At 42.3% G+C, this 15,164-nt stretch overlaps 1 protein-coding gene across 3 annotated transcripts in view; it reads right to left on the reverse strand.

Moving 5' to 3' along the window:
* Positions 1 to 15,164, reverse strand: part of NFRKB (nuclear factor related to kappaB binding protein) — a 40,854-nt gene that overhangs the window by 24,128 nt on the left and 1,562 nt on the right. For 2 of the 3 annotated variants that reach the window (XM_034666078.1, XM_034666077.1), the window contains 6 exons: positions 13,755 to 13,910; positions 11,180 to 11,381; positions 2,317 to 2,444; positions 1,438 to 1,612; positions 753 to 890; positions 45 to 118 (listed from right to left, as the gene is read on the reverse strand). In XM_034666078.1, coding sequence (XP_034521969.1) covers positions 45 to 118; positions 753 to 890; positions 1,438 to 1,612; positions 2,317 to 2,444; positions 11,180 to 11,381; positions 13,755 to 13,889 — 852 coding nt within the window. In that variant the 5' untranslated portion in view covers positions 13,890 to 13,910. The remainder of the gene's footprint in view (positions 1 to 44; positions 119 to 752; positions 891 to 1,437; positions 1,613 to 2,316; positions 2,445 to 11,179; positions 11,382 to 13,754; positions 13,911 to 15,164) is intronic. The other variant, XM_034666079.1, reaches the window with a different exon arrangement.

The raw sequence follows: 15,164 nt of genomic DNA on the forward strand, positions 1-15,164 counted from the left end.
GATATGAGACTGAAAACCACTATGACCAGCCCACCCAGTCTTACTGGTTGATGTTTCCGCTTCTCATGGTGCTTCTTTAACATTATCTTCAGGTCACTGTCCCCCAGTTCTATTTTATCTGAGAGAAAATGAACCAAACCACATGGACTAGGTCATTCACTAACACGATGCTCCAATTCAAGTCTTTTGGTCACTTGTGATACTCAAAAGTCACATGTTTCTCTGACTCTCCCTTCTGATTCCCAAGCACTACAAGCACACATAGTCTTGAAATAGTCACAGGATCAACTCTCCAGCTTTTCTCCACATCGGTTAGTAACAATGACGTCAGTTAGTTAGCTGCTCCTAAAACACCTCAAAAATTCTTAACCGTCTTCAATTCCTATTCCGATTAAAAGTTCTTCTCTAATTTCACAAACTTTCTAAGAAACTGCTATGGCTCTGATTACCTCTCCTGTTCTATTACTGAACTGTCCCTAAATACTGCTATTCTAAGAATCTACTTTCTTTAGCCCAAAATACCAGCTGATCAGCTCCTAAGGAAGAGCTTCAAAACGAAGGAAGGAAGAAAGGCAGGCCTACCTACTTGTAAAAAAGTGGAATCGTACAGAAACTTCTCCCCATCTCCTACTCCTGAGGAACACTGCTTCGAGTCCCTGGCAGGTAAGAATGCAGCGCCCACCTCCCTGTAAGGGAGTGCTCAGATCTACATCCCGATCTCCCAAACATCCGCAGCATCACTCAGTTCTCACCTGCGGTTTTCATATCCGTGGTTGAAAGCGTGGGCACCACCCTCAGGGGCACCGCAGGGCTAGGAGAACGCGCTGGAGAGCTCGGAAGCCATGAGCTGAGATCTTCAAAAGAAAATTTTTCTTGTAAATCCAACGTGGCTGTGGACTCCAATAGGGGAGATTGGGTAAGTGGCCATTTGGGTTCAACAAGGTTAAGCCAACAACATGGAGGCCAGGGTTCCACCATTCCTTTCTGACCCTCCTCCAGACGAACTGGAGCACACTTAGGTCATTTAAACGGCTCTTCCAGGAAGAGAGACTTCAACAGAGTGATGGGGTCGCATTGCAGCAGGCCAACAGTCACTACTACTCTCCTGTAAGGGGAAAAGCAGTTCTCTCAAGTGGCACAATAGGACCAGACAGGCCTACTGTGGAGAGCCCTGCCACGCAGGGACTCGTCTCATCTAAACTCAAATGCCACTTAAGCATCAAGGGTACAAAAGGTATGCAGTCACACCCCACCTAACAGGAATGTCTCAGAGCCCAGAGACCAGGAGTTCTGAGTCCCATCATCCACCCCCTGAGAAAGCCAACTGGGAAAGCTTCTTTCCTGGGAGATAAATGGCTACCACTGGCTCCAACTGAACAACAAGCTGCTGGTGTAAATCCAACATCCCGGCTACCCCAAGCGCCCACAGACACTCACCCTCTTCATCAGATGACAGGTCTGTGTCACCACATTCCTCCTTCACTTCCCTCAAGACCTTCAAGTAGCGCTGCTGGGTCCGCCACTCCCGCTCCTCAGGGGTACGGGATGGTGAAGGGTGCTTCTGGCGGAAGGGAAGGGCCGGGCCGCTCCGCCGGGCCATCTCCAGGAGGTCCTAGGAAGAGATCAGATGGGGATACATGCCGCCATCCAGAATTTGTTCTGGTGCATTCCTCAAGTCTACATTTTCTTCTCTGTACTGTTTAACAAGCTCGATTCCTCCCTACAGATCAGAGATGCATGTAGGAGAATATGTCCAAGTAAGAAGAGCCTCTACAGATTACCACATGGCAAAACATCTTAAATCTCATGGGCAAACTGCTCCCTTAAGAATGAATACTTATTATACGGGACACCCAACTATTTCCATGCCGGGCTTAAGAGCCACTTAGAGCCACAACGACTGTGTCTCAAAGATTACCACACAGGTCCAGATCCCGGGGCCATGAAGCCTGGTGCGCCAGTCATCCATCAGGACAGCTGGAGGCCTGTGCGCTCTCGCACATCATCCGTAGGCAACCTGCTTCTCCTTAACAACCCACGATGGATCTCAAAGCCATCTGTTGACCCCGCTAAATACTGAAGCTGTATTTCATCAGTTTTAAGAGATACCTTTTTTCATGTTTTCACATCTCCGAAATCAGGCTACATCTTAAAATGAGTAAGAAAGGATGACAGAGCCTAACTGTGTCATGGCTTCATTGGTAACACTTTCCTCTTAGTGCTACCTTTGCTATTTGGTACCTGCACCACTTGTTGAAGTCAAGAGATCTGTGCGTTCACGTCCACGTCTCATGTGCCGTTCCCAGCACTACTTACGCTCCGGGAGGCCAGGATCTGCTTCAGCAGCCTGTGGAAGTACTGCTGCTGGGACGTGAGGTAGCGCTTGTACTGGGACTTGAAGCACAACTGCCGGTACTTGACCACCTCCGGGTTAAAGTGTCCATCTTAAAAGAACAGAGGCACAACTGCGTGTATATGTATTTATAGGTCAACAAATATTTACTATGTGCTTGAAGTGTGGTAAACTCTGTATCAAACTGAAAGGCAGTACAGGAGAGAAAAACGACAATCTTTGTGTATATGGAGCCTACGGTCCAGTGGGAGGCAGAAAATAAACAGGTAAACAGATCCTCTTTTTAAGGACTATAGGAAATTTATGTGAAGCAACTGTAAAGATTAAGGAGGGGTATATTCAATAAAGGGATCACTAAAGAACAAAACATAAAATGAAGCCTGATTAAAGCAATTATGGCAAAATGTTAACAACTGATAAATATTGGTAAAAGTTATACAGACGTTTGTTATACTATTTCCCAACTTTTCTGTATGTTTAAAAATTTTCAAAACAGAAAATTGGGAGGAAAATCAATGGGAATTTAAAAATAACAAGTAAAAATGGGGAAAAGGCAGGAGGAGCGGCCTGTGGTATATAAGGCAGGATCTGAAGTAAGCAAGGACTCCGCATGTCCTAAACCTTGAGGAAATGTCTGTATGACTAACGCAGAGTAGGCTGTAGCTGAGGGAGCGTGCGACGCCCTGGGAAGGCGAGGCAGAGTCCCAACCACACAGAAACCTGTAGGTCATGGGTGGAGCTGGATTTTATCCTAGGTGCAACGGAAATAATTTGATGGGTTTAAAGCAGGAGGAGGACATATCGGGGAGCAAAAGAGAAAGAAGGAAAACTCCTGCAGGGGGTCCAGGTGAGAGAGGATGGCAGCTTCCCTCCTCAGAATAAAAGCCTAGGTCCGAAAGATGGCCTAAAAGGCCCTTCATGATCTGTCCTTGGCTTACTCTGGCCTCATCTTCCAGCAGTCTCCTATTTGCTCACTCTACCCCAGCCCCACTGGCCTCCATGCTGTAGGCTACATAGCCTACTCTCTCAAGGCCTTTGTACTTAAAGTTCCCTCTACCTTCAAGGCTTCCTACTAACACCCAATATTTTCACGGCTTGCTCTTCCTACCCTCATTAAGTCCCTGTCCTGATATCATCTCATCAGAGGAGCCTTGGCCAACTACCATGTCTAAAACGGCTCCTTCCCATCATTCTAGTCCCATTACCCTCTCCTCATTCTTGGAAGTACTTAATGCCCGTAAGTATTTCCTTGTTCATCATCTGTTTTTCCCTATGAGAACGTAAGATCATTACCATATTTCCAGAACCTTGAAGAATGTCTGGCACATATTACCTGACTAGTAAGTAAAATAGTGGTTACATGAACAGAAGTAGAGAGACTTGAGATATATTTCTGAGGGAGAAAGATTAAACCAGCTGATAGTTTCAGATGCTGGGGCAGGATGGGGGCCATGGGATGGTCAACTGAGCATGGTACCCTGATCACTGGACATGAGCAACTGATATCATCACCTGAGATAAAAAGTTCAAAGAGAAGTCCATTTTGGACATATTAGATTTGAGCAGATAGACCATGATGAAAACTGAGAGGAAAGATTGAAAAGCTAATCTTAGAAAGCTAAAATGAGAAGTCAAAGTACACACTGTTTCTTTTTTCCCCCAACCACCCTAATACCATCCAAGGTAACTAATAACAGCAAATGCTAACTTAGAACAGCCCCGGACAACTGCCACCATATAAGGACCTTGCATATATTAACTCATTTAATGTTATGAAGATTAACATTCATTTTACAGATGAAGAAACTGAGGCATAGAGAAGTTAAATAACTTGTCCAAGGTCACACAGCACAAGGGGAAAGCAGGTTTGAACCCAGGGAGTCCAGCTCCGGAGTCCAAGGTCTTTCCCACCATCTGTGCTGCCTGCTGCAGGTCAATAGGAAATGTAACCTTCAAGAAAAGAGCCCAGAGTTGAATGCTACTGATGCTGTTTGATATATAAAAATTAGTATCTTTTTTTGCCTCCGCACTTCTTTGAAATTACGTTCCTTTGGTCTTTAGTTTCCCCCACTTTTTGAAAGCCATTAAATGCTGCACCTCTGTTAAAACAATATTTTGTATGTATTAAAGAAGATATTACTGAAATTATTTATTATAATAAATCAAAATATCTTATTAAAATTAACTACCTTTATAATTCTTAACGCAACTACTGGAATATTTTAACTTGAACACATAGCTCGTGTAATTACTAGTTCCTTTTTTTTTCTTTTTTAAGATTTATTTATTTGAGAGAAGGAGAGCAGAGCGGGGAGAAGGGCAGAGAGGGAAGGAGAGAAGCAGACTCCCCCCGCTGAGCAGAAAGCCAATGCAGGGCTCAATCTTACGACCCGACCCTGAGATCACAACCTGAGCCAAAATCAAGAGTCAGACGCTAACCAACTGGGCCACCCAGGTGCCCCGGCTCATGTAACATTCTACTGGCCAGTGCTGGGCTAGTTATCAATGAGGAAAGGACAGAGCAACACCAGATGAAGTGGGTAAGTGGACAGGGGCCAGGTCACACAGAACCTTGTAGGCAGTGAATTTTATTTCAAGTGAAGGCAACTGCTAAATATTCTGAGAAGTGACGTTTTAAGAAGCTCCCTCTGTTAGCAGTGTGGAGGTGGCTGCTCAAGCCAGGCCAGGCAAGAGTCAGCAGTGAAGAGACACTGAGTGAAAGCAGGCAAGTACAGAGGTAAGAACGGTGCCTCAATGGCAGTAACACAGACAGGAACAATGAGTGCAAGAGGGGTTAGCAAAGAAAGAGGGTTGCAGGGCGGGTAAGGTGTCAAAGACATGGGAGGAGATCTAGACCAGGGAAGAGTCACTGATGAAAAGTGGAGGAAAGTCTCAAGATGAAGAAAGTGGTCACGACAGTAGGTGCTGGGCTCTACGGGGGTGCTTGGCTAACTCAGTCAGTAGAGCATGAGACTCTTGATCTCAGGGTCATGAGTTCAAGCCCCATGTTGGGTGTAGAGCTTGCTAAAAATAAAAAAATAAATAAAAATAAAACAGACTGTAGATGCTGTGCACAGACCAAGTAGAAAACTAAAAAGCATCTGCTGGGGGCGGCCAGGTGGCTCAGTCAGTTAAGTGTCCAACTCTGGATTTCAGCTCAAATCATGATCTCGAGGTTGTGGGACTGAGCCCCACGATGGGCTCTGCACTTAGCAGGCAGTCTGCTTGAGATTCTCCCCCTTCCTCTGCCCCTCCCCCCACGTGTGCTTTCACTCTCTCTCAAATAAATAAATCTTTTAAAAAAAATAAAAAATTAATAAAAAGCATCTGCTGGTTTGGAAATTACATGCTCACTAAAGAGACATGGAGCAGGAAAAATGCTCACTGCAACAACTGGTGAGATGTGAATGTGGACTATAAGATAACAGCACGCCTATGTTACAGTCTATATTCATATAGGGAATTTAAATACAGAAGAATTCTGTATTTACAGTATCTCTGAACTTATCATTGGTGGTTACGTAAGAAAATAAAAATTCTTATTTTTTTTTTAAGATTTTATTTATTTGAAAGAGAGAGATAAAGAAAAAGCTAGAGAGAGAGAGCACAAAGAGGGTGAGGGAGAAGCAGACTCCCCGCTGAGCAGGGAGCCCAACACAGGGCTCGATCCCAGTACCCTGGGATCACGACCTGAACCGAAGGCAGACGCTTAACCAACTGAGCCACCCAGGCGCCCCGAGAGAATGTTCTTATTCTTCAGAGATTAATGTGGAAAATGTAGGGGTGCAATGTCTGCAATACTCTCAAATGCAAAAAAAATGACAGTAATAATACGTACAGTAACAGAGTTGAGTGTGGCAAAATGTTAATGTTAATAGTTGGTGGACCTGGTGAAGAGTACAGCTGACCCTTGAACAACATGAGTTTAAACCATGTGGGTCAACTTATATGTGGATTTTTTACAGTACATACTGTACATGTACTTCCCTTATGATTTTATTAGCATTTGCTTTAATCTAGCTGACTTCATTATAAAAAACACAGTATGTAAAATATGTGTTAATCGACTATTGTAAGTAAGACTTCCAGTCAATACGAGGCTACTAGTTAAGTTTTGGGGGAGTCAAAAGTTATACATGGATTTGTGACTGAGTCGGAAGCAGGCACCCCTCAAACCTGCAGTGTTCAAGGGCCAACTGTATAAGGGTGTCCGTTATAAAGTCTTATGACCTTTCCGTAGCTCTGAAATTTAAAAGTAAAAAAAAGGTGAAGGAAAAAAGAGGTCACTGGCGGCATTAGTAAGAGCACTCTCTGCGAGGTAATAAGGGAAGAGCCACAAGGGACGAGGGGCAGAATGACTGAAAGGGACAGTTGTGGATGTCTTTCAACAAGTTTGGAGATAAAAAGGCAAATGATAATGGACAAGAGAGGGGACAGACGGTGAAGGACTTTTTTTTTAGCGTGAGACCCCCGAACTCATCCATAGGCTGAAGTGGAGCAAGTGGAGTGAACAGCGAAATAGAGCGAATACACAGGACAGAAGGGATGGTTAACTGAGGAAAAGAGGTCCCAGAGGAGTTAAGAGATGAAAGGATCAAGAGCAGAGGTTAATCTTAAACAGAAAACAAACTCTTTCTTCCTCTGAGACAAGTAAAGTAGGTCAGAATGGAAATGAATACAGGGAGCCGGGGTGTAGGTTGGAAGTAGGAAGTGGCGGGTTTATGACAGAAGATCCTTTATGAAGCAGGAAGCAAGAGTTTGCTAAGCATGTGGAACTTAAGGAAAAGGTGAACATCTGAAACAGAGTCAGGAAGGATAACCAAAGGTGAAAGAATACAGGAATGCAATGACAGCTAAGAGGACGAATAAGCATGGTACGCACCTGTCTGCAGCACACTAGAACTGAAATATGACCGCGGTCGGAGTGAAACGTGCAGGAATTCCTGCCCTGACATTCCTTGCTTGCATCCTCAACAGACCATCGTACTGCTGTGGGGGGAAACGTGCCAGCACAGCAGACAGTGCAAACATTACACAAGGTCCCTGTCATAAGCCCACTAAAAGCAGGCAGGCCTCTATCGAAAGAGATGGCCTACTCCTGCCTGAGGCCCCTGGCTGCAGGGAAATAAACCTTAGCCAGGTATCCAGGGGAATTCCTCTTTAAACCAGTAACTCACCAAAGCAAGGAATGCTGGTTTGAATCGAGCGGAGGTAATAAAAGTTTTGCAATAAGCCTGTCCCATCCAGGCTTTTGGAGCTATCGTGTTGTCCAGTTTAACAAAACTCAAGGAGACAAGCTACACTTTCAGGGCCTCCTGCCAAAGCAAAGTCACCCCAGAAAGGAGAGAAGAGGCCTCCTCTGCTCCTCTCCATGGAACAGAGAGGAAACTGTGGCTTAGTAGTGGCCCCAAACCATTTTGCAATCCCCAATGTAATAACTGACTCAGGGCAAAGATCATTAATGATGTTAAACCACTAAGTAAAACAAAGGCTTTTGTATCACCTGGTCCCAAATTATCATCCTACATTTTCCTTCTTAATTCCGAAGGAAAAAAGGTACTATTATAATCAGTATGTCTGGCAGAAACCACTTAACCAAGTGATCATACGCATCATTATCAACACTGGAAAAACTGACATCATGTGCGTCCTGAGGTGATGGTGGGAAAGAAGTAACATTTCCCATCTAGAGCTCTTGGTAAAATGTTTAACACCCCCCCAAATTCAATCATGAGAAAACAAGAAAACAATTGCCCAGAAAGCAGGACATTTTAGAATTCAAGTGTCCTGGCCTCTTCAAAAATATCGGTGTGTTTTATATGGAACCACAAAAGACCCCAAACAGCCAAGGCAATCTTGAGAAAGAAAATCAAGTTGGAGACGGGCGCCTGGGTGGCGCAGTCGTTAAGCGTCTGCCTTCGGCTCAGGGCGTGATCCCGGCTTTCTGGGATGGAGCCCCACATCAGGCTCCTCTGTGGGAAGCCTGCTTCTTCCTCTCCCACTCCCCCTGCTTGTGTTCCCTCTCTCGCTGGCTGTCTCTCTCTGTCAAATAAAAAAATAAAATCTTAAAAAAAAAAAAAAGATTTCTAAAAAAAAAAAAAAAGAAAAAAGAAAAAAATTGAAAAAAAAAAAAAAGAAAATCAAGTTGGAGAGATCATGCTCCTTTATTTCAAACTACACTACAAAGCTACAGTAATGAGAACATGATGGTACCAGCACAAAGAGACACACAGATGAAAAGAACAGAACAGAGTCCCGAAATAAACCTACACTTATATATCAATCAATTTACAACAAAGGAGACAAGAATATACAATAGGGGAAAGAGTCTCTTCAATAAATTGTGCTGGGAAAACTGGACAGCTAAATGCAAAAGATTAAACTGGACCGCTTTCTTACAACATACACAAAAATAAACTCAAAATGGTTTAAAAACTTAAATGTAAGGGGCACCTGGGTGGCTCAGTTGGTTAAGCTTCTGCCTTCGGCTCAGGTCATGATCCCAGGATCCTGGGATCTAGCCCTGCATCCAAGCTCCCTGCTCAGTGGGGAGCCTGCTTCTCCCTCTCCCTCCGCTGCTCCCCTTGCTTGTGCTCCCTTGCTCTATCAAATAAATAAGTAAATTCTTAAAAAAAAAAAATCACTAAAAACTTAAATGTAGGGGTGCCTGCATGGCTCAGTTAAGTGCCTGCCTTTGGCTTAGGTCATGATCTCGGAGTCCTGGGATGAAGCCCCACATTGGGCTCCCCACTCAGCGGGGAGTCTGCTTCGCCCTCTCCCCCTCCCTCACCTCCCCGCTTGTGTTTGCTCGCTCTCTCAAATAAATAATAAAATCTTAAAAAAAAAATTTTTTTAATGTAAGGCTGAAAATCCTAAAACTCCTAGAAAAAAAACACAGGCAGTAAACTCTTGGGACATCAGTCTTAGCAATATTTTTTTGGATCTCTCTCCTCAAGCAAGGGCAATAAAAGCAAAACAAAACAAAACAAAAAATAAACCAAACCAAATGGAACTACATGAAACTAGAAAACAAAGGAAAGCAAAGAAAACCATCAACAAAACAAAAAGGCAACCTGCTGAATGGGAGAACATATCTGCAAATGACATATCCAATAAGGGGTTAGTATCTAAATTATATAAAGAAATCCAACTCAACACCAAAAAAACAAATAAGCCAATTAAAAATGAGCAGAGGACATAAATAAACATTTCTTCAAAGAAGATCTACAGATGGCAGACAGACACATGAAAAGATGTTCAACATCACTAATCACCAGGGAAACGCAAATCAAAACCACGAGATATCGCCTTATACCTGTGAGAATGGTTATTATCAAAAAGACAAGAAATAACAAGTGTTGACAAGGATGTGGAGAAAATGGAACCCTTGTTCACCGTTGTTGAGAATGAAAAATGGTGCAGCCACTATGGAAAACAGTATGGAGTTCCTTAAAAAATTAAAAACAGAACTACCATTCAGGAATTCCACTTCTGGGTATTTATCTGAAGAAACTGAAAACACTAATTCAAAAAGTGTATATGCATCCCTACGTTCACCGCAAGATTATGTACACGAGACAGGCCGTGGAAGCAACTTAAGTGTCCGTCGACAGATGCTATATGGATAAAGGGTTTATATATATATAATGGAATACAACTCAGCCTAAAAAATGAAATCTTGCCATTTGAGACAAATGGATGGACCCAGAGGATGTTATGCTTACTGAAATAAGTCAGAGAAAGACAAATATCCTGATTTTACTTATATGTACAATCTGAAAAACAAAACAAATGAACCACCCACAAAACAGAAATAGACTCATGGATACAGAGAACAATGTGATGACTGCGCCTTGTGTTCGGGGGTGGGGACTGGGATAAGCAAAATAGGAGAAGGGGATTGAAAGCTACAGACTTCCAGTTATAAAAGGATACAATGTACAACACAGGGAACATAGTTAATAATACGTAACAACTTGTACGGTGACCGATGGTAGCTAGATGTACCACAGCAATCACTTCAGAATATACAGAGAAATCAGGAGGTACACCAGAAAATAATATAATATTGCATGTCAATCACACTTAAAAAAAGAAGTCATTGTTTTTGAAGGACAAAGAAAAAAAGGCAGAGGGCCCTAGGTTCAGGGAGCCAAGAGACATGAAATCCAAACACAATGCATGAACTTGAATAGACCCTGAATTTAAAAGGAAAAAATAAAACATAAAAGGACACCACAAAGGAGACTTAGGGAACAACTGACGACATTTGAATATGAGATATTCTATGACATTCGCACAGTATAAAATTTCTTGAGTGTGATAACAGGACTGTGATTACATGGTAGAACGTCCTTGTTAAGAGACACATACATGCTGAAGTGTCTGACAGTAAAGTACCACGTTTTCTGCAGAAAAGCGTTACGTATGTGTGACACACAAATACACGTATACACATACGTACATGTGATAAAGCAAATGATAAACTGTTTTGAAATTTTTTTTTGAAATTTTTTTTAAAGACTAGTCATAAAGAGTGCCTATAAGGCACTAGTAATGTTTTATTTCTTGATCTGGGTGGTGGTTACACAGTTAAGTTCATTTTACAATAAATCATTTATGATTGATGTATTTCCTGTGTAAGTTAAAAAATTTTATGGAAAAAAAAAAGAATAGCCCAGGCAAAGTGTTGCACACAATTAGTCTCTGAATCAGTGTCAGTACATGAAAACAAATACAACAAATGAAGAAAGGAGTACTCACATAAGTGAACACGTTCCTACTCTTCCACTCCTGTCAAAAAAAGAATGCCAAACTGCTACGTACCTCGGAAAAGCTTCTGGGCAATGTGCAGAGGGTTCCCAAAGCGGAAGTTCTCCCCGCTGAACAGGGCTAGGATGAGCTGATTTTGTTGCTCAAAACTGTCTTCAGGAAACTGAGGCAGAAACTGCTGGAGGTGTTCACGCTGAGGGTCACTCAATACCTCTTGCCATGTTGAGAGGCTGACTACATCAAAGAATATCTCAGGCTAGGACGATTAGGAAAAAAGTAAACAAGAGAAAAACAAGCTTTTAAGTTTTTCTGTGAGTGGTTAAAATATACATAACATAAAATTTACCATTTTATCCATTTTCAAGGGTACATTTTTAAGTGTACAGTGATATTAAGTACATTCACGCTGTTGTGTGACCATCACTACATCCAAATTTTTAAGTTTGTTTAAACCAAAATGTCATTGGGATGCCTGGATGGCTCAGTCAGTTAAGTGCCTGCCTTCAGCTCAGGTCATGATCCCAGGATGCTGGGATCGAGCCCTGCATTGGCGGGCTCCCTGCTTAGTGGGGAGTCTGCTTCTCCCTCTGCCTGTCGCTCCCCCTGCTTGTGTGTGCACTCGCGCTCTCTCGCTCTCTCTCTCTCTTCCCCCCGCTGACAAATCAATAAAATCTCTAAAAAGAAAAAAAAGTCATTGATCTTTATTCAATTGTCAAATCTTACAGATTAATGACTACATATAAACCACTATCTTATACCCAACAGTAAATAATAATCCAAAGGAAAAACAATCTCAGTAGAGAGAATCTCATTTGGAAACCATTTCTACCAAAAAGGGGTATGATGGACAACTGAATTCGGCTTCAGATGAGGGGCGGGAAAAAGTGAACATGGGAGAGACAGCATGAGGAGCTGAGTCGCCTGTGAAGAGCGACAAGCAAGAGGATGGAGTTCAATCTCAGTTCAATTATATACGGTAAATCTTTATGTGCTGAGTACTAAGCTAGACTGGTATGCACACTGTCCCGGGAGAAACAAGCAAGCAATTACAATGTAGCTTAAGAAGCGCCGTTGTGCACAGAAGCACACAGGAGAAGCACATGTCCCAGACCCAAGGTGTCAGAGAACACCTACCAGAGGAAGTGACATTTAAGACAGTGAAGGGATAAAAAAAGAAAAGAAAAAAAAGTGAAGCAGGAGAGTTGAAAATCCACAGAGCAGGGGCTTCCGGCTAGCTCAGTCAGTAGACCATGCAGGTCATGAGCTCAAGTCCCACGCTGGGCATAGAGATTAAAGATACATAAAAATTTAAAAATCCACAGAGCAAAACCATAAAAACAGAAGAATAATATGAAAGCAATTACTTATGGGAGCTTGAATGGTATTGGTAGCATTTTACTTCTTAACCCAAGTAGTAGCTACATGATTGTTTTACTGCTGTTTAAAATGTATACATACTATATATATATATACCAATTTTATATACTCCTATGTGTGATACAGTTCACTTTTTTAATAATGAAGAGAGTTGAGGTAATGTATAACTAGTGCAGGGACACGGAGGGAGGGAAGGAGCAGCACACAGAAGAAAGAGGAGCAAGGGACCTATAACCATGTTAAGTACTTGTGACATTACCCTAAGGACGAGAGAGAGCCATCAGAGGGTTTAAGCAGGAGACAGCCCAGAAATCTCACCACTTACCAGGCGTCTCCTGCATGCATGTATGAAAGCACCTCAGCTTCCAGGATCTTCCCCCTGAAAATTTTTCTTGCACACCACTTTATTCCTGTATCTGAGTCTGCCACAAAGTAGGTACTTGCTTAAACAAATGTTTGCTGACTAAACGAATAACATAAAGAGATTCATCTGAAAGAATGTGCAAAGAAAACGTGGATGGGAAGTATATGTCAACTTCAGAAGCTGTTACTTCAGGTGGCAGAGAGCATAAATGGTGGCTTTAATTTTACCTACAATGTTTGATATATTAGGAAAGAAAAAAATCTGAACCAGATATGACTAAATGCAATTCTCTCCTAAAACTAGATGCACAAATGAATGCTTGCTATATGACACCCTACACCTGTCTGTATATGTGAAACATGGCAAAATAAACGAGATAACTCAATACATTTTTTGGCATACACAATGTCTTGCACATAATAAGCACTTCATAAGTGGTAGTCACCTTAATGATGATGATGACTACACAGGCTGCCTGGGAAAGGGGCCAAAAGCACACTGATATCCCAGCCCAGGACACGGACTACTGACTGACAAGAGGGTTACTTTATGGACAGATATGCCTGGGCTTTGTTTCACGATCCACAACGTGGATAACCAATTTAACGTAAACACATCCATAATTTTGTCCTTAAAATACATAATTTCTTGTTAACTGCTCAAAATTATCTGGTTAAAAATAGGGCTTAAATATATAGCTTATAGTTTCTTCTCTAATCACAATATTAAAAAATTTACATTAAAAAAGAGAGGGATATCACTCTGGTTGCAACGTAGAAAATGAAACCAACGGGAGCACAAAAGACTGAAAACTTGTAGTGAGGAAAAGGTTTAGAATAGCGGTTACAGGCAAGGTGACAAAGAGATGGTGGCTCTGCTACTACTTACATCCTCCAGAAGGTCCTCAGGCAGACTAACCCTGGTGCCCCCCAGGAGGCAGTCCTCCATAATACGTGTGCCATGGCCATCTCCACATGGACCCAGTTCCAGGGGATCCGTCAGCATATGGTCCAAGGAATCCATTGTTTATGTTCCACAGATAATCTAGACAAATATATGCAGTCACACCTCCAGACAGAAAGGCAGGAATCCCAGGGGTCTGGTTGATACTAACGCTCCTTCAAAAAATATTCTGGCCCAGAAAATAGCCAAACTCAACTCCACTTTTATACTTTATTCTCCTACCCTAACTACAGCTACACACCTCTTCTCTCTTCTACCACTGCATTCTCATCTTAATCTTCACATCTTTTCTAGTAGGTCTCTTGTTGCTCAGAATGCTTCTACAATTAACTCCCAAATCCACAGAATTTCTTACACCTTCGTTTTACACTTGAGCAAAGTGAGACTTAGCAATTAAATGATAATCATAACTTAAGACTTCTCAGGCCAATAATCTCTCTACCATAAAATGATTTCTCAGGGCGCCTGGGTGGCTCAGTCGGTTAAAGCATCTGCTTTCAGCTCAGGTCATGATCTCCAGGTCCTGGGATCAAGCCCCGTGTCAGGCTCCCTGCTCAGTGGGGAGCTTGCTTCTCCCTCTTCCTCTATCTCTCCTCCTGGCATGCTCGTGCTCTCTCTCAAATATATAAAATCTTTAAAAAATAATTTAAAAAATAATTTCTTTAACAGTTATTGGGTTTTTTTTTTTAGTAATTCTTTGTTATGCTTTCAGGAAGAAAAATCAACCATACAGACTAGTAAAGCTCAGACACTAACAATAAATTATTCAAGGAGAGCTTATTAAGTGCCAGGCCTTTCATGCATCTCATTTAATTCCTACAACTGTGCAAGACAGGGTCATCATATCTATCCTACAGATATTAAAACTGAGGATCAAAGTAGACAAATAACTTGCCCAATCTCAGGGGTAATGAATGAATGAAACTCAGGTATGTCTGACTACAAAACACACTCTTAACACTTCACCTCCTGTATAAACTCTCAATTGCAATTGTGAAAGGGGAGCATGTTTATATGACTTTAGTCCACATAAACTCTGGGGTCTCCAAGCACCTGACCACAACAGTCAGTAATCTTAGTAGCCAATCTGCCAACTCGAGGTCCATCTGATACTTATAACCATGTAAATATAATGTATTTTTCTCCTTCCTGTAATAAGTGAACATGGCTGGTCATCTTTAGAAATGTACATATCATAACAGCTTCGGAGGGGTGCCTGGCAGGAGCAGTCAGTTAAGCGTCCAACTCTTCTGTTTTGGCTCAGGTTGTGATCTCAGATTCATGGCCCATGTCGGGCTCCATGCTCAGTGGGGAGTCTGCCTGTGATTCTCCCTC

This window comes from Ailuropoda melanoleuca, chromosome 8, assembly GCF_002007445.2.
Source record: "Ailuropoda melanoleuca isolate Jingjing chromosome 8, ASM200744v2, whole genome shotgun sequence".
Classification (NCBI taxonomy): domain Eukaryota; kingdom Metazoa; phylum Chordata; class Mammalia; order Carnivora; family Ursidae; genus Ailuropoda; species Ailuropoda melanoleuca.